Below are 27,387 nucleotides of genomic sequence, written 5' to 3'. Positions count from 1 at the left end.
GCAGAAAATATGATCAAATACAAACATACAAACAAACGTTTGGTAAGGCTTCATAACTTATGGGGCGGTGGGGTAGCCTAGTGGTTAAAGCGTTCGTCACGCCGAAGACTCGGGTTCGATTCCCCACATGGGTACAATGTGTGAAGCCCATTTCTGGTGTTCCCCGCCGTGATATTGCTGGAATATTGCTAAAAGCGGCGTAAAACAAAACTCACTCACTCATAACTTATGTCCCGTCCTGTATTACTTCTGACATTAACGGGGCGGTGGGGTAGCCTAGTGGTGAAAGCGTTCGATCGTCACGCCAAAGACTCGGGTTCGATTCCTGCTATGGGTACAATGTGTGAAGCCCATTTCGAGTGTCCAACAATGTGATATTGCTGGAATATTGCTTAAAGCCGCGTAAAACTAAACTCACTCGTGAACACTTTTTCAAATGGAGACTAGTCCCAAAGAAATGAAATTACCTTTCGAAAAGGAAAACGCGCGACCGTATTCACTGTTTGGTGTTGCATAAATTCTAAATTGTAAATGAAACTTTCAGTTTCTATTTTGTGATTACAAGAATCGAACATGCTACTTGGTAATCCCAAGTTTACGAAGTTTGTGAACGTCATTCGCACCAACAGCTTAATCAGAGTTACCTCCCTTGTACACATGTCCGCGTCATGGCTGCGATAACGAAGAGTTTGAGTTCTGTTAAAGGCAAGGTAGTACTTGTCACAGGTAATGACAATTATCATATACATTCTGCCGTCTAAAGATATCCATTACAGACCATTCTATGACTACGGGCGGCTTTTAGGCGCATTTACGCCCCAAGTCGCATTCAGCTCATCTCATGTGACCCACTGTGTTGTCGTATGGTCCATTCCATTCGTCACCACTCGCCCCTTTCCGTAACCTCCAAGAAGACGCTAACAATTTTTGTAATTTGTTGTATCAAAGGGATATAAACACGGAGTTGGACCTTCTTGTGGTCATTCATATATTTTCAAAATATTTCACGAATATGGTATGCATATTCAATAAAACAAAAAATTCTTTTCAAAAATAATCGTCGAAAGTAATTTGACAAACTGTCTTTAACAAATATGCATCGTTGTACCCAAGGAGGCTTCTACGTAATGACAAATAGCAACAATTCTTTTATAACCACAGTAGACAAAAGGGTGATATACAAGTATCTTCTTGTATATATGTCCAGCGTCATTCTTGAGGGGTCATGCAAACATATAATAAACGTAATACTATCAAAAAGCGTCGCATTTTCAACTTGTCAACTTATTTAGTCGACGTATCACTGATTTATGTTTAAAGCTAGTATATCACCATGGAGATATATTGCACTACGGAACAAGACATAAAACTGGGAAATAGACCCCAAGTTAAGCCACCGTAAAGTTGTATAACCGACTGACAACAAAAACTTTGTAATATTACACGCGAGATGTGGCTGTTGGGGTGAATTGCCTCCCTTGAATATACTACAGTCGATAAAACGAACACATGCATGTGGTCTCTGAACGAGAGTGAAATAGCGACGACCATAATAAGGATCATGGGGACTTACTATAATTCTTCTGCCTGCTGCCTTTCTACATCATTAACTAGGGCTGGTTATCGATATAGATAATAGAGATCGATAATCGTTAACTAAATATCGTTCGATTATCGATAAATATCGGAAACGTACCTTTGAGCATAAATGCAAAAACTATCTGAATGAAATGAATATATTACACACCTCTCGTGAGTGGTGACATGTTTTTGCATGGATTATTAACAAAACAGCGTCCTGAACATAATTTAGAAGCAGACCATGAACCAAGTATTTGTATGTTGTGTGAGAAAATTAAAAGCAATTTTTCTGTCACAAAAGTCAGTGTACGATATTATCGATAACTCACTTTTCATAGCGATAATCATCAATAATTTTTTCTATCAACGATATCCCGATTATCGATCGTTTTAGCCGGCCCTAGGATTTACATCATTCCTTTGACTGCTGGCGATTGTTGGCAAGCTTAGTCTACTAATAAAGTCTACAAATATACCTCTTACAACTGTGTCAAAGTAAAACCTTGGCCCCCGATCTGTGCCTTTGTCAGCATTTTGCCGTTGTGTCGAAACTTGGTTAACTCGAAGTATTTACGTAGGTCCTTTCAATTTCGCTACAACGATGCTTGACAATATTGGAACACATGACCCTCTTTTGGGGACAGGGGCGGTAGGGGTAGCCTAGTGGTTAAAGCGTTCGCTAACCACGCCTAAGACCCGGGTTCGATTCCCAATGTGTGCAATGCGTGAAGCCCATTTCTGGTGTCCCCTGTCGTGCTGTTGCTGGAATATTGCTAAAAGCGGCGTTAAACCAAACTCACTCCCCACTCACTCACGCGTGGGGACAGTTCAAGACAAGGTCACAAGACAATGTATTATAATGATTTTCCCTTTGGAAGTATATCTCTTAGAACGTAAGGGGTGATAAATATGTGTATGTATGACGTAATACAAAGTATGTTCTGTTTTTCACAGGAGCGAGTTCTGGCATTGGTGCGGGGACAGCATTACTTCTGGCAGACTACGGAGCTAGGTTGTCTATCACGGGGCGTAACCATGACAACCTACAGAAAGTAGCCAGTCAGTGCTACGAACGAGGCCTTGGTAAAGACGATGTTAGTGATCTTTATTATATATACTGTTAGTGATGTTAGTGATATTTATTATATATACTGTTAGTGATGTTAGTGATATTTATTATATATACTGTTAGTGATGTTAGTGATATTTATTATATATACTGTTAGTGATGTTAGTGATATTTATTATATATACTGTTAGTGATATTTATTAGTGATGTTAGTGATATGATATTTATTATATATACTGTTAGTGATGTTAGTGATATTTATTATATAGATGTTAGTGATATTTATTATATATACTGTTAGTGATATTTATTATATATTGATGAAATGTTTGTTTGTTGTTTAACGCCGCAATCAGTAATAGCCCAGCTGTGTGACGTCAGTTTATAAATAAAAGACCGGACGATCCTGTGATTTACATATTAATGAGCATCGATCTGGGATACCATGACACAAACCAACACCAAACAGGAACCTATTATGTAACATTGCATTGTTTGTTCACTATGCCTTGTTTGAAAGAAAGCTCACCACCCACTCACTCACTCACTCACTGGAACCCTTGTAAGTAGTGTATAATGGGCTTACAGACTGCAGTTCAGAGTGAGTGAGTATGGTTTTACACCGATTTTAGCAATATTCCAGCAATATCACGCCTGGGGACACCAGATATGGGCTTCACACGTGGTACCCATGTGGAGAATCGAACCCGGGTCTTCTCTGTGACGAGCGAACGCTTTATCCACTGGGCTACCCCACCGTCACCCTGCAGTCCAGGGCCTAGATTTTCGAGGTCGTAAGTTAATGTTAATGTATGGCACTTACGACTATCTTAGCGCTACGAGAACTTCGAAAATCTAGGCCCTGAGAAATAAAATATTAACACATACACGATATATATATCAACCAAGTCATTGAGTCTGACCATCCGATCTAGTTTGCAGATTCTTACGACAAACATGCGTTGTTGAAGACCAGGCTAGCTATTTTCGAAACGTTCGTAGCCCTACGAACTTCTTAAGCCCATTCTTAACACATTGGCTACGATCAAAGTTAAGAATTCTTAGGGTTACGAACGTTTCGAGAATAAGGCCCCAGGGCCTAGAATTTCGAAGCTCTCTTAGCACTAAGATAGTCGTAAGTGCCATAAATTAACATAGACTTACGACTATCTTAGCTCTAAGAGATCTTCGAAAATCTAGGCCCAGTTCTAACCCTGCTCTTCATGTGATTGTTAAACTGTGTTATTCAGTTGTATATTTGTATTTAAGGTTTTGACCACCATATGTGACCTGACCAAAGATGGAAGTAATGAGCTCCTGGTGGACGCAACACTGAAGCACTTCGGACAGCTGGACTGTCTGGTAAATATACACATCGTATATGTGATTAATATGTATCGGTGCTTACACTGTCCGGCGACCCGTGAACTCACTCACTCACTCACTGTCCGGCGAGTTTGTTCCGATTAACAACCCTGTGGAGTTTTGATGAACATAAAGAATTTTCAGGATTTCGTCTTCTTTTAATCTTTGTTTCGGGGACTGTTCCGGACCCATCATTAGTTTTACCTGATCATGGGACCGAAACAGGCCCTGAAACGTTGTATCAAAGAATAAAAGAAGATGAAATCCTGAAAATCCCTTATGTTCATCAAATTGCATCTTCTAAAATGCCAATCAAGCACCTGTGCAGTGTTGCATTGTAATATTCTTTTACGGATGGTCGCGTATAGAACAACGTTTAACATGCTCGACATATTTAGCACATATCACCTGACATATTTTTCTGTTTATTCTTGACATGGCATTTCATTTTCGGAAGGGAAAGCCTCGATGGCCTAGTGAGCGAGTTTAGTTTTACGCCAAAGTTCTATCAGCAAGCGTCCAGCTGCATGGCGGTGGTCTTTAAATGTGAATCTGGACCAGGAAATCCAGTGATTAACAGCGTTGATCTACGCAATTGGGATACGATGACGTGAGCCTAATCACCGATCCCGAACCTCTTGTGACAAGCATGGGTTACTGAAGATCACGTCTAACCTGGATCTTCACGGGTCCGATGGTCTGGTAAATAGATCGTCGGCGTGGAGAGCGGATGGTCGTTGGTTCGAACCTCGATCGCGTCATACCCAACTAGTTAAAAGAGATGTTATCCTTTAGCTCGGTATTAAAGGGACAAAACAAACGCACACGCACGCGCACACACACGTGAATGCACGTCGCTATATAAGTGAACAAATCATGAACGCGTCCTTTATCCAAATTTTCTTCATGAAGTTTATTAGAGCGCGCGTTTTTCTGCTTTACAGGAAGCTGGCTTATAGATAGAATGCCCCTTGGCCACGTTGAACAAACAGACAGTCATACAGACATACATACAAATAACTCTAAATTTACAAGTACGGTGTGCTAGGCTGGTGGTTAAAGCCCCGGGATCGATTCCCCACATGGGTACAAAGTGCGAAGCCCATTTCCAGTGTCTCCCCTCCGTGATATTGCTAAAGGAGGCTTAAAACTAAACACACTTTCCACTTTAGTCGTTCTAAGTAACGTAGAGTGTCTTACTTTGGGGCTTTAGTCCCATCCTGGATTCGAACCCATTCTTTCAGAGTCTAACACTCTGGTTGCCAGTAAAAGCTAGAATAGAGTTCAAGCTTCTCTGTATCACATATCGATGCCTCCATAACACCAGCCCTGACTATCTATCTGAACTCTTGACTCCACACACTCCAGCACGTAAACTCCGATCAAGTGACCAAAATCTCCTCCAAGTTCCTAAATATCGACTGAAGACATTTGGCTCCAGATCCTTCTCCAGCACTGCCCCTATCCTCTGGAACTCACTTCCATCAGAGTTGAAACTGTGTCCAACCTTTGAGAAATTCAAATCAAGACTAAAGACCCATATGTTCTCCAAGTATCACAGTGACATTTACATCCACTCAACACTCCCTGACTTTTATCTTTATACATTCCCATTGTAGCGCCTTGAACAGGCATATCTGTTGCGCGCATTATAAATGCACATTTATTATTATTAACACACTCAGACATCGAGGCTTTCACGAAATGCACTGTGTATTCATATCATACAAGTGAAGCAGCAGTTCCTTGAAAACGTGTTAAGACCTTGTGTACATACCCCTAAAAATAATCTTTAAATGGAACGATAGGCTTGTATGTTTATCTTGACCTACGTTGTAGGTAAACAATGCCGGTGGCGCTCAATATGGAGACACCATTGACGTTCCTCTTCCAGTCTTTGACGACGTCATGAGCACCAACATCAGAGCCCCGTTCTATCTGTGTCAGCTTGCGGTGCCTCATTTGAAGAAAACTAAAGGTAAGCGGTAAGGTAAAAAACACTGATATAGTTCCAGAGAACACTCAATTGTGTTGATTGGAGAGACAAACGAGTGTCCTTTCGTAGAGTTGCCTCCCTTTGTGTTCCAGGAACCTATGGTAAGAGAAAATACGAGTAACTGATACTCCTTTGGTTAAAGATAATGCAGTGTCCTTTCGTAGAGTTGCCTCCCTTATGTGTTCCAGGAACCTATGCTCTCATAGTTTCGAGTAGCAGATATGCCATGGCTATTGCATCAGTCTCATGGTGACCAGGATGCCGTTGTACAAAACAACCTTAGCGTTATCAATGTCAGTCTATGTTCAGGTACAGGAGTTGCGGTCATCTTAGAGCTATACATCGCTTTGTACAACGACACCATGAAACAGTTGCCTCCCTCCATTTCCTGACAACATGGAAACCTTTTACTCTTCTTAGTCTAAAGACACACTCTCTGGATTATATAAATACTTACACCACTCTGAACCGTGACTGTATATTTCAGGGTCAATCGTCAACGTATCCAGCGTCTCCGCACAGATTGCAGTAAGTAGTTGCCCATCATTCCAAAAATATACGCCAGAAATCCCCTTTTTAATCTCCATACTAATAGATAAGCGGCAGGATCTGAGATCGTATCCCGTTGCTATTCTACGGACCAATAATGTCTACTGGCCCTTTACTTGGGGTGTGGTGGCACCGCCTCCGTGGTGTAGTGGTTAGAGCGTCCGCCCTGAGAGCGGAAGGTCGCGGGTTCGATCCCCGACCGCGTCATACCAAAAGACGTTAAAATATGGTACTTGTTGGTCCCTGCCTGGCGCTCGGCATTAATGGGTACAACAAGGACTGGTTGGCTCGGAGTCAGTATAATGTGTCTGAGTGGGGTATTCATGCTTCACTGCGGCATGGTATCTCAGTGGGCTAGCACAATAAAACCAGCTTAAGTCTGGGCTAGTACAAGCAGCCGCACATGCACATACACACGCATGCACGTCGTCATATGAGCGAAATATTCTCAAGCATGACGTTAAACCCAATTTCACCTCACCTCACCCACGGGCAGCTTGAGTTGAGAATAAATGGATAGCGCACGGATCCACAAGTCGGGGAAGAAAGAAACCGGATTTGAACAAATACTAATAATTGGATAGTATCATATATTTTACATATATGCGACAGCCATTTCACTATTTGAGAGATATGAACTCATTCATATTTGGTTGTATAATCAATTTCCAAATCTGCATCAGTTTCAGGGATCCACGCCATATTGCCTTGCCAAAGCAGGTCTAGATCACATGACGAAGATTTTCGCAACAGGTAATGGTGATTGTGTGTTTGATTATGATTGAGTTCCTTTTTGGGAAAAGAGATGATTTTATTACCCATGTGGCGAAACATAACCAGTGTCATATATATCATATGTGCACATCACTTTTGTCTAGCAACCATTGTTTCTGTATTTCGTCATCTGTGACGTCATTAAACAATTGAACGTGACGTCGATGAAGATGGCCGTCACACTTGCTTACCGTGTTTTATAAGCTGGTTCCCGGCTCCCTTTGCGCGTGCTAACGTTCGCCAAAGCTATATTGCGATATGCGAGACGGGGCCCAGCTTACGTGTTTTACTGCTCAAATGCACATAACTAAAATGAATCTCGTGCAAAATTGCAAAATCGCTCGGGCAGTACAAAATTTCACACTTGTTTCGTGTAAATAGTATGACACACTTGCTGGTGTAGTGATCTCTATGTATGCCACGATAAATATGAATCATGTATGGATACGATATAAACTATGCATAATCTAGTGCTATGAACTAACAGGTTTGTGTAACACATATCAATTTGGAGAGAGTTGTATTGTATGTCGGTAGAATGTAACAAAATATTAATTTGGGTCGAAAAATAATACAAAAATAAAAATGATTTATTTAAGTCGAATCTGGATGCGATAGACAGGGTGAGGTTTCCCCAATCCTGTCCTTTTGTATTCATATAATATTAGGTACACTCGTACTGAGACATTTGCATCCGTGAAGATCCGGGTTAGAATTGATCTTCATCAACCCATGCTTGTCGTAAGAGGCGACTAACGGGATCAGGTGGTCAGGCTCGATGACTTGGTTTACACATGTCAACATATCCCAGTTGTGTAGATCGATACTTATGCTGTTGATCACTGGATTATTTACAGACCGCCGCCATATAGCTGGAATATTGCTGAGTGCGGCGTAAAACTAAACTCACTCACTTACACATTTGACAGATACAATCCAATTATGGTTGTATGTAGCGGAAAACGTTTTGCTCTTTTATTCTCGTTGTCATTTTTCACAAATGTCAAATAAGGTTTCCGGAACAGCGTTTTATGGTCATGCGTCCCTGGTAGTATCGTTGCATCGGCACGAATGTTAACACTAAAAGGTTCTAGATGCCAGAGTGCAAAATTGACCCTACTAGAAGCGCTCGTAATATCGCCATCATACCAGTATCTTCGCATTCAAAGGAAGATGTTGCATGTGATAAAGCGATATTAATTGTTTTATTGCAAACATGTTTATGTTCACAAGGTATTACTCCTTTCTGTGAGTCCGAATGTATTTATGATTTTTCTCTCACTTTTATCATAACCGTAACCAAGCAACAAGGATTGATCTAATTTTCAGAGTTGGCGCCCTATGGAGTCCGCGTCAATGCAGTCAGGTAGGTATATGCGTATGGTTTTTACGCCCCATTTAGCAATATTCGACTAATGTCACGACAGTGGACAATATGCAGAAATGGGCTTCACACATTGTACCCATGTAGGGAATCGAACCCGGGCATTCCGCGTGACGAGCGAACGCTTTAACCACTAGACTACCCCACCGCCCCAGTTATAGGTATGAAGAGACGGAATGATGCAGCTTGGGCAAGGTGAAATTGACACTAAGAACGAAATTTGAATTGAGTGAATGAGTATGGTTTTACGCCGCTTTTAGCAATTTTACAACAATACATGTGCATCCTGCCTTTACTATCTTCATCACATGTACACAGTCTGTATACATTGTTGACAATCAACCAGAATGTTGAGGACACATCGTACATGGATGCTCATGCTGTTGATCATTGGATTGTCTGGTCCAGACTCTATTATTTACAGACCCGAGAAGGTCTGGGCTAGAATTGATCTTCAGTAACCCATGCTTGTCGTAAGAGGCGACTAACGGGATCGCAGGGTCAGGCTCGCTGACTGGGTTAACACATGTCATCGTATCCCAATTGCGTAGATCGATGCTCATGCTGTTGATCAATTGGATTTTCTGGTCCAGACTCCATTATTTACAGACCGCCACCATATCGCTGGAATATTGCTGTGTGGCTTAAAACAACAAACCAACCCAACTGTATAGGATGTAATTGGAAGAAATGGATTTTCACAGTAAAATATAAGCAAACGTTGTGATTGCTGCTACAGTTAGTCTTCGTCAAGTCAACTATTTCATAACGCTTCTTTAATAGGTTCCAGTGGATATTCCCCATATCAGGGGCGGATACAGTTACCTCCCTTATCTATGGAATCTGTTAGTTGCCTATTCTTGCACCTTGAATCTCTTGCAAAACAGACATGACGATAATGGGTTTTTTTCCTATTTTTCAGCCCTGGTGTTATTTTGTCGGAGTTTCAAAGACGTGCTGGCATGGCATCTGACAAGTACACCCCGGTGAGATAGCGATTTTTCCCCCTGTTGACGCATCCATCCCCTGTTGACACATACACTGCTTTGTTTGTTTGTTTGTTTGTCGTTTAACGCCCCACTCGGTAATATTCTCAAATATACTCCATCGGCAGTCGCCAAATAATGGAGTCTGTACCAGACAATACATTCAGCTAGAGACCATATATGGTCTCTGATTCAGCATTGTTTGAAATGTTAAAATTTCGTGAATAATTTCAACACAGGCATTAGTGCATGCAGTAGTCATTCTGAAGCCAATAGTTGTTGTGAACTGATTCTAATAACTTCTGAACTGTTTTCAGTACCTGGAGAGACAAGCGACCCTTCAGCCACTAGGGGGCGCGGGCACACCGGAAGATGTGGCCAAGGTTATAAAATTCCTATTGTCCGATGATGCCAGCTTCGTAACAGGGCAGATAATCGCTGTTGATGGGGGAAGGCTGGTGCAGCCCGCTAAATAAACAACGAGGTCACGTCAATCAGTTGTGTTCCCGAGTGTTACGAACGAGTGAGTGAATTACGTTTTACGCCGCTTTGTGCATTATTTCAGTTAAACTCTGGCGTGTAAGATTGATGTTAAGGGAAGTCCTAAAGAGATGCGGTTCTTAGGCGTTTGCTGGTGGCTTTAACCACTGGGCTACCACAAAGGGATAAACCTTAAGCAGAGTGTTGATAAGATGTTTCAACACTATTACAGAAATCCATATGTCTTATGTCTTTGGGTCATTATGGCAAATAAAGTTCATTTGTGGCTTGGCTGTAAATACAAATTGTCTTACGTTTGTTATGAACTCGCTCGATAGTATTTTGGTTTGATTGGACTACAGTACAGGCAACTGCATTCGTCACCACTCGCCCCTTTCCGTAACCTGCAAGAAGACTCCTCCCCCTCTCGTTGCTTGTTATGTGCGAAAATACGACAAACCAATCAGAACGCGCGTAAATGACTGCGGTGCTTTGGTAAAAATAATCCTGAGTACTTAAATCGTTTATGGCATTATGTCATTGTTTAAAAAATCATGAAAAATATATATCGTCATATTGAAAGTACAAAGAACTTAGCTAACAGGATTTCGCTGCCTATTATGGTGTTTTTGATAAGAATCATGCAATTGACGGCGAAAGATTCAAATACACGCACGTGCGTTTGTTGACATAACGGCTCTCATGGGTGTTTCTGACGATCTTGCGGGCTTGCTATGGAGATTGTACGTGCGCTTCCAACAATTTTAGGAAATGTAATTGTAAATCGCTAAGTTTCAAAACAATAATATTATATCTGTATGTAACTAATCAACTTTAATCTTTTACATTGGGCACATATTTCACATCTCTGGGAATATTTTAGTCTGACCTTCTTGTGGTCATTCATATATTTTTCAGCGAATTCAGTTAAAAGTCCACTTGTGGTATGACAGCAAGGTTACACGTATGTTCAGTTTGAGAAATATTATAAAAGTCATTTTTTGAGTTTCTGCTTTGGGATTTAATGTTGCGGGGTTTTATTTACAAATTTTATTTGCATATTCAATAAAACAAATCCCTTTTGTGATTATTAAACCCTTTTCAGAAATATAATTGGAAATATAAGGCGAATATCTGGTAATAATTACGTCAGAATGTGTCTTTAACAAATATGGTTTTTTCCCTATCTTTTAGTTGTACCAAGGAGGTTTAATTCTTTAGAATAAATAGCAAAAACAAAAACAGCAATACAATGTATGAGTACTTCGGTGATATTAAGTACCATTGGAATCAAACAGGAATAGAGTTATCGTTCCTGTTTGAAGTAGTTCTGATGTTCCTACGCCAATATGAAATCCTTCCAGAGGGGCACGAGTCGCTATTCGGCTTGTCCCGGAATAACACGAGTTGGTCACGAATGATGACGCTTTTTTCATAATTATCTCCCCTTCCCTAAATCGTCATTTCAGTGGACAGAACTGGAATTTATTGTTACATGCTCTTTACAGTTAATAACTGTTATATTCGGAAAAGCTTGCAATGGACTTGGGTAAATATTAGTTTTAATCCCCGTCTTAGGCACGGCTATTGTTCCCATCTTTATTTTCGACGCTATCAATGTGACTTCATAAATTGCCCTTTTGGCGAATAATCGATGGTTACGTCACTGTTGTTCATGACGTCACATATTTGAGCAAATACCTTAGTTATATCACGGCATGTCAGCTTGACATGGGAGGAAAGTTGGAAGTGATGCAGGGCTTGCGGTGTTACGATTGGTTGCATGGTTGGTTGGTTTAACCAGGGAGACTATATAACGTTGTAGATTATCCCTGGTTTAACGCCGCACAGCAGTACTCCATCTATATGGCGGCGGTCTGTAAATAATCGAGTCTGGACCAGACAATCCAGTGATCAGCAGCATGCGCATCGATCTACGCAATTGGGAACCGATGACACGTGTCAACCTGACCACCCGATCCCGTTATAATTAGTCTCCTCTTACGACAAGCATGAATTGCTGAAGGTAAATTCTAACCTTGACCATCACGGGTCTGTGGTGTTATAACTTCAGTGAAACCAGAGACCATATAATAGAGGGTATCTGGTGAAACTCATGAGTTTGGAAGGCAATTTTAAACCTATTCCAAGGGCGAGGTTGGACTTTACTCTAAGGGGTACTGTGGACCTATTCTGCCATATCAGGTTTATGTGACCCAGAGGTAAACACAGATTTAAATGATAAACATATAACAAATTTGTTAAGAGGTAAACAAACAGAGACAAAATGGTAAATTCACTTGATGCTGTGTCTTTCTGGTTTTGAATTTGTTTTATATGGGCATTAAAATATTTCAAAATTTGTTTAGTTTGTGGATTTCCCCAAAGAACCACCAATTACCTAAGGGTCTATATTGGACGTTCAAAGAGAGAAAATGGAACTGTTTGCGGTCTCAGAGACAAATGTTTGTGTATTGTGCGGTTCCAACAATCGCACTATGTCAAGGTCACCAAACGAGAGGTACAGCTTGTTCTGTTTGACCTGATCAAGTGAATACTAATGAATTGCATGACCGTGTCACAGCTGGTTGGGTCTATTATTGTGAAGGGGTGCACCTTTGTCAGTTGATTGTCAACATGTCAAACAGCCGAGACACAGGTCGCCGTTTCACATCTCAGTGTCGATAAATCGTCAGCAATATCCCAACTTTCTTTAAAAATGAAGCTACAAACATATTGCAGTTGAACATGAAATAGAAAAAGTGATATTTGAACTGGTTGTAGATGCATGCATGTTTTGCACGAACGCAACATTAGGAACATTCTTTGCTCCCCTATTTAATGAAGTTAACTCGATCTGCCGTTTGTGCCATTTGACCTCCCGGGTCATGCATATGTAGAGTAGCTCAGGTCAAGCTGAACGAGCTGTAACGCCGTTGTCTTTTAATCAAACACCTCAAAAACTAATTGGATAATGGTGATTTTTTGCGTGTTTTTTTTTGTTTATTTGCCCTACCTTGGTCCCAGAAAGGAAAAAAAATACATGTATGAACAATCATTACTGTAGAAATCCGAATACGAACAAAATGAACCAGTATTTTCAATTTAGGAAAGTAGCAATATTTTGCAAAATAACGTCTTATTTTAAGCAATGCCCAAACGATAAACAACAACGCATGACTGTAACATTTTATTGGTTAAATGCATTCACAGACATATAGTTTATTCGTGCAACCAAGCGATATGTAAACATTACCATTTTGTGTATCATGCATGTATTTAACATAAGTTGTACATAATAATGATGTATACATGTACCTCTAATGCCGCAGAACGAGGCCGGAACGTAAATTAATCATGGACAAACGGACTGCGCAGGTACGTGAGTGAGTTGGGATTTACGCCGCTTTTAGCAATATTCCAGCAATATCACGGAGGGGGACACAAGAAATGGGCTTCACACATTGTACCCATGTGGGGAATCGAACCCGGGTCTTCGGCGTGATGAGCGAACGCTTCTACCACTAGGCTACCCCACCACCCCGCATGTACGTGTAAAACAGTCTCGGAGTGGGTGAGCGGTTTTGGTTCTACGCCGTTTTTAGCAATAATCCAGCAATTTTACGGAGGGCTTTACATATTGTACCGATGTGGGGACTCAAACCCAGTACTTCGGCGGGACGAGCGAACGTATTAACCATTGGGCTGCCTCACTGCTCTTGGTCGTGTTGCACTTGAAATACATTTTCTCTCCTTTTCCTAGAATACGGTTGGGTATGAAACTAGTTACTCTAAATTTAAAATGGTTAGTAAAACCATGTCTAGCTAGCCCGGCTGGTTTGTACTGTTAATATTTCTTTCACATGGGGACTCAAATCTGGTCCAGACTCGATAATTTACAGACCACCGTCATATAACTGGAATATTGCAGAAAATAGGACCAAATACAAACATACAAACAAACGTTTGGTAAGGCTTCACAACTTATGGGGCGGTGGGGTAGCCTAGTGGTTAAAGCGTTCGCTCGTCACGCCGAAAACTCGGGTTCGATTCCCTACATGGGTACAATTTGTGAAGCCCATTCCTGGTGTCCCCGTCCGTGATACTGCTGGACAACTGCTAAAAGCGGCGTAAAGCATTCGATCGTCACGCCAAAGACTCGGGTTCGATTCCCCACAAGGGTACAATGTGTGAAGCCCATTTAGAGTGTCCAACAATGTGATATTGCTGGAATACTAAAAGCGGCGTAAAACTAAACCCACTAATGAACACTTTTTCACATGGGGACTTGTCCCAAAGAAATGAAATTACCTTTCGAAAAGGAAAACGCGCGACCGTATTCACTGTTTGGTGTTGCATAAATTCTAAATTGTAAATGAAACTTTCAGTTTCTATTTTGTGATTACAAGAATCGAACATGCTACTTGGTAACCCCAAGTTACGAAGTTTGTGAACGTCTTTCGCGCCAACAGCTTAATCAGAGTTACCTCCCTTGTACACACGTCCGCGTCATGGCTGCGATAACGAAGTGTTTGAGTTCTGTTAAAGGCAAGGTAGTACTTATCACAGGTAATGACAATTATCATATACATGTTGCCGTCTAAAGATATCCATTACAGACTATGACTACGGGCGGCTTTTAGGCGCATTTACGCCCCAAGTCGCATTCAGCTCATCTCATGTGACCCACTGTGTTGCCCCTGTATAGTGTTATGTTAAGTCATCGCTGTGCCGGAGTATGGTCGTATGGTCGTCACTATTTACGGAATAAGCCGAATGATCGCGAATGCTCAAAGTCGCCGACAAAGTTCATTCTTGACCAACTCGTGTTATTCCGGGACAAACCGAATCTTGGAGTGTACGGAAAGGGGCAAGTGGTGACGAATGGAATGCGACAAAGTTTTGGCGAGGTTGTATCAAAAGGGATATCGGAAACTAAAATGAAAAGGGTGGAAAATATTTGACACTTGTCCTTTTGATGATATGGGAGGAAAAAATTAAACAAAATAATAAGTTCGAAAGTAATTTGACAAACACGACGTGCACGTGCGACTATTGCTATGATAATTAGCACTTGAAGATATTCTTGTTTACAACCACAAACAACAAATGGTTGATAGTCAGCTGTGGTGTAACAATTCTTTTATAACCACAGTAGACAAAAGGGTGATATACAAGTATCTTCTTGTATATATGTCCAGCGTCATTCTTGAGGGGTCATGCAAACATATAATAAACGTAATACTATCCAAAAGCGTCGCATTTTCAACTTTTAAAAACTTGTCAACTTATTAAGTCGACGTATCACTGATTTATGTTTAAAGGTAGTATATCACCATGGAAATATATTGCACTACAGAACAAGACATAAAACTGGGAAATAGACCTCAAGTTAAGCCACCGTACTGGGGGATCATGGGGACTTACTATAATTCTTCTGCCTGCTGCCTTTCTACATCATTAACTAGGACTGGCTATCGATATAGATATTAGAGATCGATAATCGTTAATTAAATATTGATCGATTATCGATAAATATCGGAAACGTACCTTTGAGCATAAACGCAAAAACTGTCTGAAAGAAATGAATATATTACACACCTCTCGTGTTGGTGACATGTTTTTGCATGGATTATTAACAAAACAGCGTCCTGAACATAATTTAGAAGCAGACCATGAACCAAGTACCGTATTTGTATGTTGTGTGAGAAAATTAAAAGCAATTTTTCTGTCACAAAAGTCAATGTACGATATTATCGATAACTCACTTTTCATATCGATAATCACCAATAATCTTTCCTATCAACGATATCCCGATTATCGATCGTTTAAGCCAGCCCTAGGATTTACATCATTCCTTTGACTGCTGGCGATTGTTGGCAAGCTTAGACTACGAATAAAGTCTACAGATATACCTCTTACAACTGTGTCATAGTAAAACCTTGGCCCCCGATCTATGCCTTTGTCAGCATTTTGCCGTTGTGTCGAAACTTGGTTAACTCGAAGTATTTACGTAGGTCCTTTCAATTTCGCTACAACGATGTTTGACAATATTGGAACACATATATATCCTTTTATATAGTACTAGGGTAGGGTCTATATACCTATGTCTTTATGACGCTGTTTGTAAGCGTGACACGCCCCTGTGCTTTTGGGGACAGGGGCGGTCGGGGTAGCCTAGTGGTTAAAGCGTTCGCTAGCCACGCTGAAGTCCCGGGTTCGATTCCCCAATGTGTGCAATGCGTGAAGCCCATTTCTTGTGTCCCCTGTCGTGATGTTGCTGGAATATTGCTAAAAGCGGCGTTAAACCAAACTCACTCACTCACTCACGCGTGGGGACAGTTCAAGGCAAGGTCACAAGACAATGTATAATAATGATTTTCCTTTGGAAGTATATCTCTTAGTACGTAAGGGGTGATAAATATGTGTATGTATGACGTAAGACAAAGTATGTTCTGTTTTTCACAGGAGCGAGTTCTGGTATTGGTGCGGGGACAGCATTACTTCTGGCAGACTACGGAGCTAGGTTGTCTATCACGGGGCGTAACCATGACAACCTACAGAAAGTAGCCAGTCAGTGCTACGAACGAGGCCTTGGTAAAGACGATGTTAGTGATCTTTTTATTATATATACTGTTAGTGATGTTAGTGATATTTATTATATATACTGTTAGTGATGTTAGTGATATTTATTATATATACTGTTAGTAATGTTAGTGATATTTATTATATATACTGTTAGTAATGTTAGTGATATTTATTATATATACTGTTAGTGATATTTATTATATATACTGTTAGTGATATTTATTATATATTGATGAAATGTTTGTTTGTTGTTTAACGCCGCAAGTAATAGCCCATCTGTGTGACGTCAGTTTGTAAATAAAAGACCGGACGACCCTGTGATTTACATATTAATGAGCATCGATATGGGATACCATGACACAAACCAACGCCAAACAGGAACCTATTATGTAACATTGCATTGTTTTTCACTGTGCCTTGTTTGAAAGAAAGCTCACCACTCACTCACTCACTCACTGGAACCCTAGTAAGTAGTGTATAATGGGCTTACAGACTGCAGTTCAGAGTGAGTGAGTGAGTATGGTTTTCACCGACTTTACAATATTCCAGCAATATCACGCTGGGGACACCAGATATGGGCTTCACACATTGTACCCATGTGGAGAATCGAACCCGGGTCTTCTCTGTGACGAGCGAACGCATTATCCACTGGGCTACCCCACCGTCACCCTGCAGTCCAGGGCCTAGATTTTCAAAGCTCTCTTAGCGCTAAGATAGTCCTAAGTTAATGTTTATGTATGGCACTTACGACTATCTTAGCGCTACGAGAACTTCGAAAATCTAGGCCCTGAGAAATAAAAGATTAACACATACACGATATATATATCAACCAAGTCATTGAATCTGACCATCCGATCTAGTTTGCAGACTCTTACGACAAACATGCGTTGTTGAAGACCAGGGCCTAGATTTTCGAAGCTCTCTTAGCGCTTAGATGGTCGTAAGTGCCATGAATTAACATAGACTTACGACTATCTTAGCTCTAAGAGATCTTCGAAAATCTAGGCCCAGTTCTAACCCGGCTTTTCATGTGATTGTTAAACTATGTTATTAAGTTGTATTTTTGTATTTAAGGTTGTGACCACCATATGTGACCTGACCAAAGATGGAAGTAATGAGCTCCTGGTGGACGGAACTCTGAAGCACTTCGGACAGCTGGACTGTCTGGTAAATATACACATGATATACATGTATGTGATTAATATGTATCGGTGCTTACACTGTCCGGCGAGTTTGTTCCGATTAACAAACTTGTGCAGTTTTGATGAACATAAAGAATTTTCAGGATTTCGTCTCCTTTTAATCTTTGTTTCGGGGACTGTTCCGTACTTATCATTAGTTTTACCTGATCATGGGACCGAAACAAGCCCCGAAACGTTGTAGCACAGAATAAAAGAAGATGAAGTCCTGAAAATCCCTTATGTTCATCAAATAGCGTCTTCTAAAGTGCCAATCAAGCACCTGTGCAGTGTTGCATTGTAATATTCTTTTACGGATGGTCGCGTATAGAACAACGTTTAACATGCTCGACATATTTAGCACAAATCACCTGACATGTGTTTTCTGTTTCTACTTGACATGGCATTTCATTTTCGGAACGGAACGCCTCGACGGTCTAGTAAGTGAGTTTAGTTTTACGCCGCAATCAGCAAGAGTCCAGCTGTATGGCAGTGGTCTTTAAATATGAATCTGGATCAGAAAATCCAGTGATTAACAGCGTTGATCTACGCAATTGGGATACGATGACGTGAGCCTAACCACCGATTCCGAACCTCTTACGACAAGCATGGGTTACTGAAGATCACGTCTAACCTGGATCTTCTCAGGTCCGATGGTCTGGTGAATAGATCGTCGGCGTGGAGAGCGGATGGTCGTTGGTTCGAACCTCGGTCGCGTCATACCAAACTATACTGAGTCAAAAAAGAAACTTCACATTCTTTCTTCAGGGCACTATAAAAGAACAAGAGATGGTAAGATGGTTAAATTGTTATTATTTCATTGCTGAGATCTGTGTTATGTACTCGATACAATGACAGTGCCATAATCAGTTCCATTAGGCTACACCGCCGTTCCAAAACATGGGTATACAGAATGTCAAGTCACAAGAATAAAAATGCGAACTTTCTCAGTTCAATATCGTGTATGGCCGCCCCGCGCATTCACCACTGCCAAACACCGTCTCCTCATCGACTGCCTGATGCTTGTGAACACGTGGTTGGGGATTCTGCGCCATTGCTCTTGCAAGGCAGCGCCAAGTTCCTCCATATTCGGAGGTTGGTTCCTAAGACCACGAAGCCTTCTCCCAAGTGCATCCCAAAGTGCTCTATTGGATTAAGGTCAGGGGACCTCGATGGCCAGTCCATGACGTTGATTCCAGCATTTTGAAGGAAATTTCGTGTCAACATCGCGGTATGCGGCCGAGCATTATCATGCTGGAACTGTAGACCTGGGCCATGAGCCGCCATGAAAGGAACGAGATCAGGGGTGAGCACCTGGTCGCGGTAAGCAGGAGCTGTGAGGTTTCCACGGATGACCAGAAGTCGGGAACGGTTGTTCCCACAGAAAGCACCCCACACCATGCAACTTCCGCCCCCGAATCTGTCGACTTCCTGTACACAACATTGGGCATACCGTTCACGACGTCGTCTCCAGACTCTATGCCTGCCGTCCGCGAATCTGAGGGTAAACCTGGATTCATCGCTAAAGACGACTCGATTCCAGTCTCTCTGGGTCCATCGGAGGTGACGTTGGGCCCACAGCAGACGTTGACGTTGATGAAACGGCGTCAATATTGGCCCATGATATGGACGTCGAGAATGGAGATTGGCAGCCCGCAACCGATTTCGAATGGTCTGTGAGGACAGTCGACTCTAAACATCTCAGCCCTGGTTCGTGTAGCCGGCAGAAATCTGTCACGTAGGTGACGTAGGACGATTTGACGGTCTTCTGCTCGTGACGTCACACGTGGACGACCCGACCTTGGGCGATCAGAAGTGGTGCCAGTTTGTTGTAGACGACCTCGCAAGTCATACACAGTACGACGGCTGCATCCCATTGCTCTCTCGACGTCAATAACTGATCTTCCCGCTTGCAACATGCCAACGGCACGTTCACGTTGCACATTGGACAATCGTGGCATTTCAAGTACCGTTAGAACAGTGGTTTAAAAGTGTTTTTTCAATTCTTGAGGCCAATGCAAACACGTGCATATGAAGAAAGCTTCGATGCGAAGATCACGTGATCGACTGCACGTGCAAAACCTGATTTGGCACTAACATCATTTGCACGACGAATGGATGGGTTTGAGTGGGTTTTGCTAACGTTTTTCTAGAGTCGAAAGATAGGGATCCCATTTCGGATACATAGATGTTTCATCAGAGAAAAATTATTCATTATTTTTCAAATTACATTTTGTGAAGTTTCTTTTTTGACTCAGTATAGTTAAAAGACTTGTTATCCTTTAGCTCGGTATTAAAGGGACAAAACAAACGCACACGTACGCGCACACACACGTGAATGCACGTCGCTATATAAGTGAACAAATCATGAACGCGTCCTTTATCCAAATTTTCTTCATGAAGTTTATTAGAGCGCGCGTTTCTCTGCTTTACAGGAAGCTGGCTTATAGATAGAATGTCCCTTGGCCACGTTGAACAAACAGACAGTCATACAGACATACATACAAATAACTCTAAACGTACAAGGCCGGTGTGCTAGGCTGGTGGTTAAAGCCCCGGGATCGATTCCCCACATGGGTACAAAGTGCGAAGCCCATTTCTAGTGTCTCCCTCCGTGATATTGCTAAAGGAGGCTTAAAACTAAACACACTTTCCACTTTAATCATTCTAAGAAACGTAGAATGTCTTACTTTGGGGCTTTAGTCCCATCCTGGATGCGAACCCACTCTTTCAGAGTCTAACACACTCAGACATCGAGGCTTTCACGAAATGCACTGTGTATTCATATCATACAAGTGAAGCAGCAGTTCCTTGAAAACGTGTTAAGACCTTGTGGACATACCCCTAAAAATAATCTTTGAATGGAACGATAGGCTTGTATGTTTATCTTGACCTACGTTGTAGGTAAACAATGCCGGTGGCGCTCAATATGGAGACACCATTGACGTTCCTCTTCCAGTCTTTGACGACGTCATGAGAACCAACATCAGAGCACCGTTCTATCTGTGTCAGCTTGCGGTGCCTCATTTGAAGAAAACTAAAGGTAAGCGGTGAGGTAAATAACACTGATATAGTTTCAGAGAACACTCAATTGTGTTCATTGGTAAGAGACAATACGAGTGTCCTTTCGTAGAGTTGCCTCCCTTGCGTGTTCCAGGAACCTATGCTGATAGTTTCGAGTAGCATCAGTCTCATGGTGACCAAGAAGCCCCTGTAACTGATCCTCCACTGCTTTGGGCAGAGATAATGCAGGTGGCCAGCAGAGTTGCATCGCTTAGGTGTTTCAGAAACATATGATCGCAGGTTCGCGTGTTGTGTGACATATGCCATGGTTATTGCATCAAATTCATGGTGACCAGGATGCCGTTGTACAAAACAACCTTAGCGTTAACACTGTCGTAACTCTATGTTAAGGTATGGAAATTGCGGTCATCATAGCGCTAAGATCGCTTTGTACAGCGACACCATGAAACAGTTGCCACCCTCCATTTCATGACAACATTGAAACCTTTTACTTTTCTTAGTCTAAAGACACACTCTCTGGATTATATAAATACTTACACCACTCTGAACCGTGACTGTATATTTCAGGGTCAATCGTCAATGTATCCAGCATCTCCGCACAGATTGCAGTGAGTAGTTGCCCATCATCCCAAAAATATACGCCAGAAATTCTCTTTTTAATCTTTATACTAATAGACAGAGCGGCAGGATCTGAGATCTTATCCCGTTGCTATTCTGCCTACGGACCAATAATGTCTTCTGTCCCTTTACTGAGGGTGTGGTGGCACCGCCTCCGTGGTGTAGTGGTTAGAGCGTCCGCCCGGAGAGCGGAAGGTCGCGGGTTCGATCCCCGACCGCGTTATACAAAAGACGTTAAAATATGGTACTTGTTGGTCCCTGCCTGGCGCTCGGCATTAATGGGTACAACAAGGACTGGTTGGCTCGGAGTCAGTATAATGTGTCTGAGTGGGGTATTCATGCTTCACTGCGTCATGGTATCTCAGTGAGCTAGCACTATAAAACCAGCTTAAGTCTGGGCTGGTACAAGCAGCCGCACATACACATACACACGCATGCACGTCGTCATATGAGCGAAATATTCTCAAGCACGACGTTAAATCCAATTTCACCTCACCTCACCTTAGGGTGTGGTCACTACAACTAGTGTACAGTACTAGAACCGTGCACTCAAAAGAACTTTAACTCACTCATCTGATGGTAGATGAGGAGGGGTGGTGGGCAGACAAGTGGCTAAAGCGTAAGACGTATTTCAGCCATATCGTGACAAAAGTTCTAACTTTATGATAAATACATATGAATTATAAATCCCTGTCAACGAAGGACAGCAAAACAACTAGATTATCAAATATTTGTTAAAACTAGCTCAAGGAAAATTAAAATAATACGGTGAGAATTAATGATACGAGATTACTTTGGCAACAGATCGCTAACCACACTAGGGACGTGAGGGCTTAAAATACGTCTGCTTCCTCCACGGTTCCCTGGCAGGATTTATACAATCCCTTCTGCTGCCAGCAAGTGTACGTAATGTTAGCCATTTTTCTAAAATGTACAAATATCCTACGATTGAAAACGGTGGTAGATATGGATATTCTGTGATTGAAGTGGGCTTACATACTGTGAGATGAAAGTGACCATCCTCTTGGCTCCCACGGGCAGCTTGGGTTGAGAATAAATGGATAGCACACGGATCATTAAGTCGGGGAAGAAAGAAACCGCATTTGAACAAATACTAGTATTTGGATAGTATAATAAATTTACATATATGCAACAGCTATTTGACTATTTGAGAGATACGAACTCATTCATAGTTGGTTGTATAATCAATTTCCAAATCTGTATCAGTTTCAGGGATCCACGCCATATCGCCTTGCCAAAGCAGGTCTAGATCACATGACGAGGATTTTCGCAGCAGGTAATGGTGATTGTGTGTTTGATTATGATTGAGTTCCTTTTTGGGAAAAGAGATGATTTTATTAGTATATCCATGTGGCGAAACATTACCAGTGTCATATATACTGGCCACATAAAGAAACTGTGCACACAGAAAATATAAAGATAGGTAGACAGCGTCTTTATGCATAAATAAAGGTGTGAACATAGCAAGTACTGGAGACAATCAAACGCTCATGCAGGTGCCAGGCGACGTGACGTCATTGATGGTGGCCTATGGACTTGCAATGTGTTACTGCACGTGCAGCCTGTGCAGCTGCACACAACATGTGAAACTCAGAAATTGCTGTCACTGTCGAAAGCTTGATCTTTGGTCATTCAAACGTTCACAAATTCACATGAGAAGTCACATGCACATCATGCCAAGATTAACATGTGCTCAACGTCATGAAGCCATTGGAATGGTTCGAGCAGGCATGAGCCAACAACAGGTGGCAGCACATTTCCAATGCCATCGTAACACGATATCTGCATTGGTCAGGCGTTAGGTAAACAGTAATGACGTCGCCGACCACCCACGTTCTGGGCGTCCCCGAGTAACGACGCCAAGACAGGACAGATTCGGGTGACTGATATCAGACACAGGTTCCAGACGGCAGTGACCACGTCCCAAACCATTCCCCAGGCCTTCATTTGGAAAATTTGGTAGCCTCTATGCGTCGTCGATGCACTGCTGTGCTTCACGCGCATGATGGTCATACCCGTTATTGAGTTTGTTACTTCAACGTGTGACCCCCGACTCAATTTTGAACTTCTGACGTCATCGTGACGGATATTGTTCATGTTCTTTTGACATGTTGTTGAGGCCCGATACTTCAGCTAATAAAGTGTCTACATCATGTCGTCTTTTCTGTGTTGTATTGCAATTCTGAAAGAAATTTTCAGTGTGCACATTTTCTTTATGTGGCTAGTATATCATATGTGCACATCACTTTTGTCTTGCAACCATGGTTTCTGTATTTCGTCATCTGTGACGTCATTAAATAATTGAACGTGACGTCAATGAAGATGGCCGTCACACTTGTACCGTTTTTACTGCTCAAATGTACTAAAATGAATCTAAAATTACAAAATCGCTCGGGCAATACAAAATCTCACACTTGTTTCGTGTAAGTAGTATGACACACTTGCTCATGTAATAATCTCTATATATGCCACGATAAATATAAATCATGTATTCATATGATATAAACTATGCATAATCTAGTGCTATGAACTAACAGGTTTGTGTAACACATATCAATTTGGAGAGAGCTGTATTGTGTGTCGGGAGAATGTAACAAAATATCAACTTGGGGCGAAAAATAATACAAAATTAAAAATGATTTATTTAAGTCGAATCTGGATGCGATAGACAGGGTGAGGTTTCCCCAATCCTGTCTTTTTGTATTCATATAATATTAGGTACACTCGTACTTAGACATTTGCACCCGTGAAGATCCGGGTTAGAATATTGATCTTCAGCAACCCATGCTTGTCGTAAGAGGTGACTAACGGGATCGGGTGGTCAGGCTCGCTGACTTGGTTCACACATGCCAACATATTCCAGTTGTGTAGATCGATACTTATGCTGTTGATCACTGGATTATTTACAGACCGCCGCCATATAGCTGGAATATTGCCGAGGGCGGCGTAAAACTAAAACTGACAGTTACAATCCAATTATGGTGGTATGTAGCGGGAAACGTTTTTGATTCCCGTCGTCATTTTTCACCAATGTCAAGTAAAGTTTCCGGAACAGAGTTTTATGGTCATGCGTCCCTGGTAGTATCGTTGCAGTGGCACGAATGTTAACACTATAATGTTGTAGATGCCAGAGTGCAAAATTGACCCTACTAGAAGCGCTCGTAATATCGCCATCATACCAATATCTTCGCATTCACAAGGAGTGTGTTGCATGTGATAAAGCGATATTAATTGTTTTATTGCAAACATGTTCATGTTCACAAGGTATTACTCCTCCCTGTGTGTCCCGAATGTACTTATGATTTTTTCTCACTTTTATCAAAACCGTAACCAAGCAACAACGATTGATCTAATTTTTAGAGTTGGGGCCCTATGGAGTCCGCGTCAATGCAGTCAGGTAGGTATATGCGTATGGTTTTACGCCGCTTTTAGCAATATTCGACTAATGTCACGACAGTGGACACCATGCAGAAATGCGCTTCACACATTGTACCCATGTGGGGAATCGAACCCGGGCATTCTGCGTGACGAGCGAACGCTTTAACCACTAGACTACCCCACCGCCCCAGTTATTGGTATGAAGAGACGGAATGATGCAGCCTGGGCAAGATGAAATTGACACTAAGAACGAAATTTGAATTGAATTGTATTTTACAACAATACATGTGCATCCTGCCTTAACTATCTTCATCACATGTACACAGTCTGTATACATTGTTGACAATCAACCAGAATGTTGAGGACACATCGTACATGGATGCTCATGCTGTTGATCATTGGATTCGCTGGTCCAGGTCCGGCCTACAATTGATCTTCAGTAACCCATGCTTGTCGTAAGAGGCGACTAACGGGATCGCAGGTTCAGGCTCGCTGACTGGGTTAACACATGTCATCGTTTCCCAATTGCGTAGATTGATGTTCATGCTGTTGATCACTGGATTTTCTGGTCCAGACTCCATTATTTACAGACCGCCACCATATCGCTGGAATATTGCTGTGTGGCTTAAAACAACAACCCAACCCAACTGTATAGGATGTAATTGGAAGACATGGATTTTCACAGTAAAATATAAGCAAACGTTGTGATTGCTTCTACAGTTATTCTTCGTCAAGTCAACTATTTCATAACGCTTCTTTAATAGGTTCCAGTGGATATTCCCCATATCAGGGGCGGATACAGTTACCTCCCTTATCTATGGAATCTGTTAGTTGCCTATTCTTGCACCTTGAATCTCATGCAAAACAGACATGACGAGAATGTTTTTTTCCTATTTTTCAGCCCTGGTGTTATTTTGTCGGAGTTTCAAACACGTGCTGGCATGGCATCTGACAAGTACACCCCGGTGAGATAGCGATTTTTTCCCCTGTTGACGCATACATCCCCTGTTGACGCATACACGTACAGTGCTTTGTTTGTGTGTTTGTTTGTTTGTCGTTTAACGCCACACTCGGTAATATTCTCAAATATACTCCATCGGCAGTCGCCAAATGATAGAGTCTGTACCAGACAATACATTCAGCATTGTTTGAAATGTTAAAATTTCGTGAATAATACCAAAGCAGGAATTTAATGCATGGCATAGTCATTCTGAAACCAATAGTTGTTGTGAACTGATTCTTATAACTTCTGAACGTTTTTCAGTTCCTGGAAAGACAAGCGGCCCTTCAGCCACTAAGGGGCGCGGGCACACCGGAAGATGTGGCCAAGGTTATAAAATTCCTATTGTCCGATGATGCCAGCTTCGTAACAGGGCAGATAATCGCTGTTGATGGGGGAAGGCTGGTGCAGCCCGCTAAATAAACAACGAGGTCACGTCAATCAGTTGTGTTCCCGAGTGTTACGAATGAGTGAGTGAGTTACGTTTTACGCCGCTTTGTGCAGTATATCAGTTAAACTCTGGCGTGTAAGATTTAAAGAGATGCAGTTTTAGTCGTTTGCTGGTTATAAGGAACTGACCACGAACCTTAAGCAGAGTGTTGATAAGATGTTTCAACACTATTACAGAAATCCATATGTCATATGTCTTTGGGTCATTATGGCAAATAAAGTTCATTTGTGGCTTGGCTGTAAAAACAAATTGTCTTACGTTTGTTATGAACTCGCTCCATAGTATCTTGGTTTGATTGAACTACAGTACAGGCTACTGTAGCGCAAATAGGGTTGCGCAACAAGAGGAAATAACCAGTCTTACTATATGCTCTTTTTTGCTCTGTTGCGCAGCCCTATTTGCGCTACAGTTTGCCTGCTATTGAACTGGTTGTTGTTTGACGTCACACACAGCAATTGTCCAGCAATATGATGGCAGTCTGTAAATAATCGAGTCTGGACCAGACACACCAGTGATCAACATCATGAGCATCGAAAGTAACTTGGAGAAATCACTTTAAAAAGAACACTTTGCATCTTTTTTATTTTAATCTCCGAACATGTGTTTGAGAAAACAGGTATTACGTATGTAGAGTGTCTCATTTCAAATTGCCTAGATTATTCCTTAAAGATACGAGTTGATCGATACCAGTCAGAGTACCTGGATAAAAACTATCCAGGGTTCCGTTGTACGGTGTGATCTTAGCGCTAAGGTGGTCGTAACTCACATATCTTAACACGGACTTACGACTGCCGTAGCGCTAAGGTGGTCGTAACTCACATATCCTCAAACGGACTTACGACTGCCGTAGCGCTAAGGTGGTCGTAACTCACATATCCTAACACGGACTTACGACTGCTGTAGCGCTAAGGTGGTCGTAACTCACATATCTTAACACGGACTTAC

General features: G+C 41.7%; 1 protein-coding gene across 3 annotated transcripts; it reads left to right on the top strand.

Annotated features, from left to right (window-relative positions):
- Positions 1-634: 634 nt before the first annotated feature.
- On the top strand, positions 635-26,691 carry LOC124262964 (3-oxoacyl-[acyl-carrier-protein] reductase FabG-like). Of its 3 annotated transcripts, none has more exons than XM_046697581.1 (9): positions 635-726; positions 2,536-2,675; positions 3,920-4,012; positions 5,855-5,993; positions 6,499-6,539; positions 7,244-7,313; positions 8,664-8,700; positions 9,641-9,704; positions 10,022-10,198. In XM_046697581.1, exons 1-9 carry the CDS (start codon positions 669-671, stop codon positions 10,178-10,180), a joined length of 801 nt encoding a protein of 266 aa, XP_046553537.1. In that variant the 5' UTR covers positions 635-668; the 3' UTR covers positions 10,181-10,198. The 3 variants fall into 3 exon arrangements, with proteins under 3 accessions (XP_046553537.1, XP_046553538.1, XP_046553539.1); XM_046697582.1 differs by lacking the exons at positions 2,536-2,675; positions 3,920-4,012; positions 5,855-5,993; ... (3 more) ...; positions 9,641-9,704; positions 10,022-10,198 and adding exons at positions 16,653-16,792; positions 17,847-17,939; positions 20,855-20,993; ... (3 more) ...; positions 25,893-25,956; positions 26,256-26,691 and having other exon boundaries at positions 646-726; XM_046697583.1 differs by lacking the exons at positions 635-726; positions 2,536-2,675; positions 3,920-4,012; ... (4 more) ...; positions 9,641-9,704; positions 10,022-10,198 and adding exons at positions 14,678-14,753; positions 16,653-16,792; positions 17,847-17,939; ... (4 more) ...; positions 25,893-25,956; positions 26,256-26,691.
- Positions 26,692-27,387: the final 696 nt, after the last annotated feature.

Source organism: Haliotis rubra, unplaced genomic scaffold, assembly GCF_003918875.1.
Source record: "Haliotis rubra isolate DU_JTF1 unplaced genomic scaffold, ASM391887v1 Scf861, whole genome shotgun sequence".
Lineage (NCBI taxonomy): Eukaryota > Metazoa > Mollusca > Gastropoda > Lepetellida > Haliotidae > Haliotis > Haliotis rubra.
The sequence above is the reverse complement of the archived record's forward strand: the minus strand, read 5'-3'. Positions and strand labels throughout refer to the sequence as shown.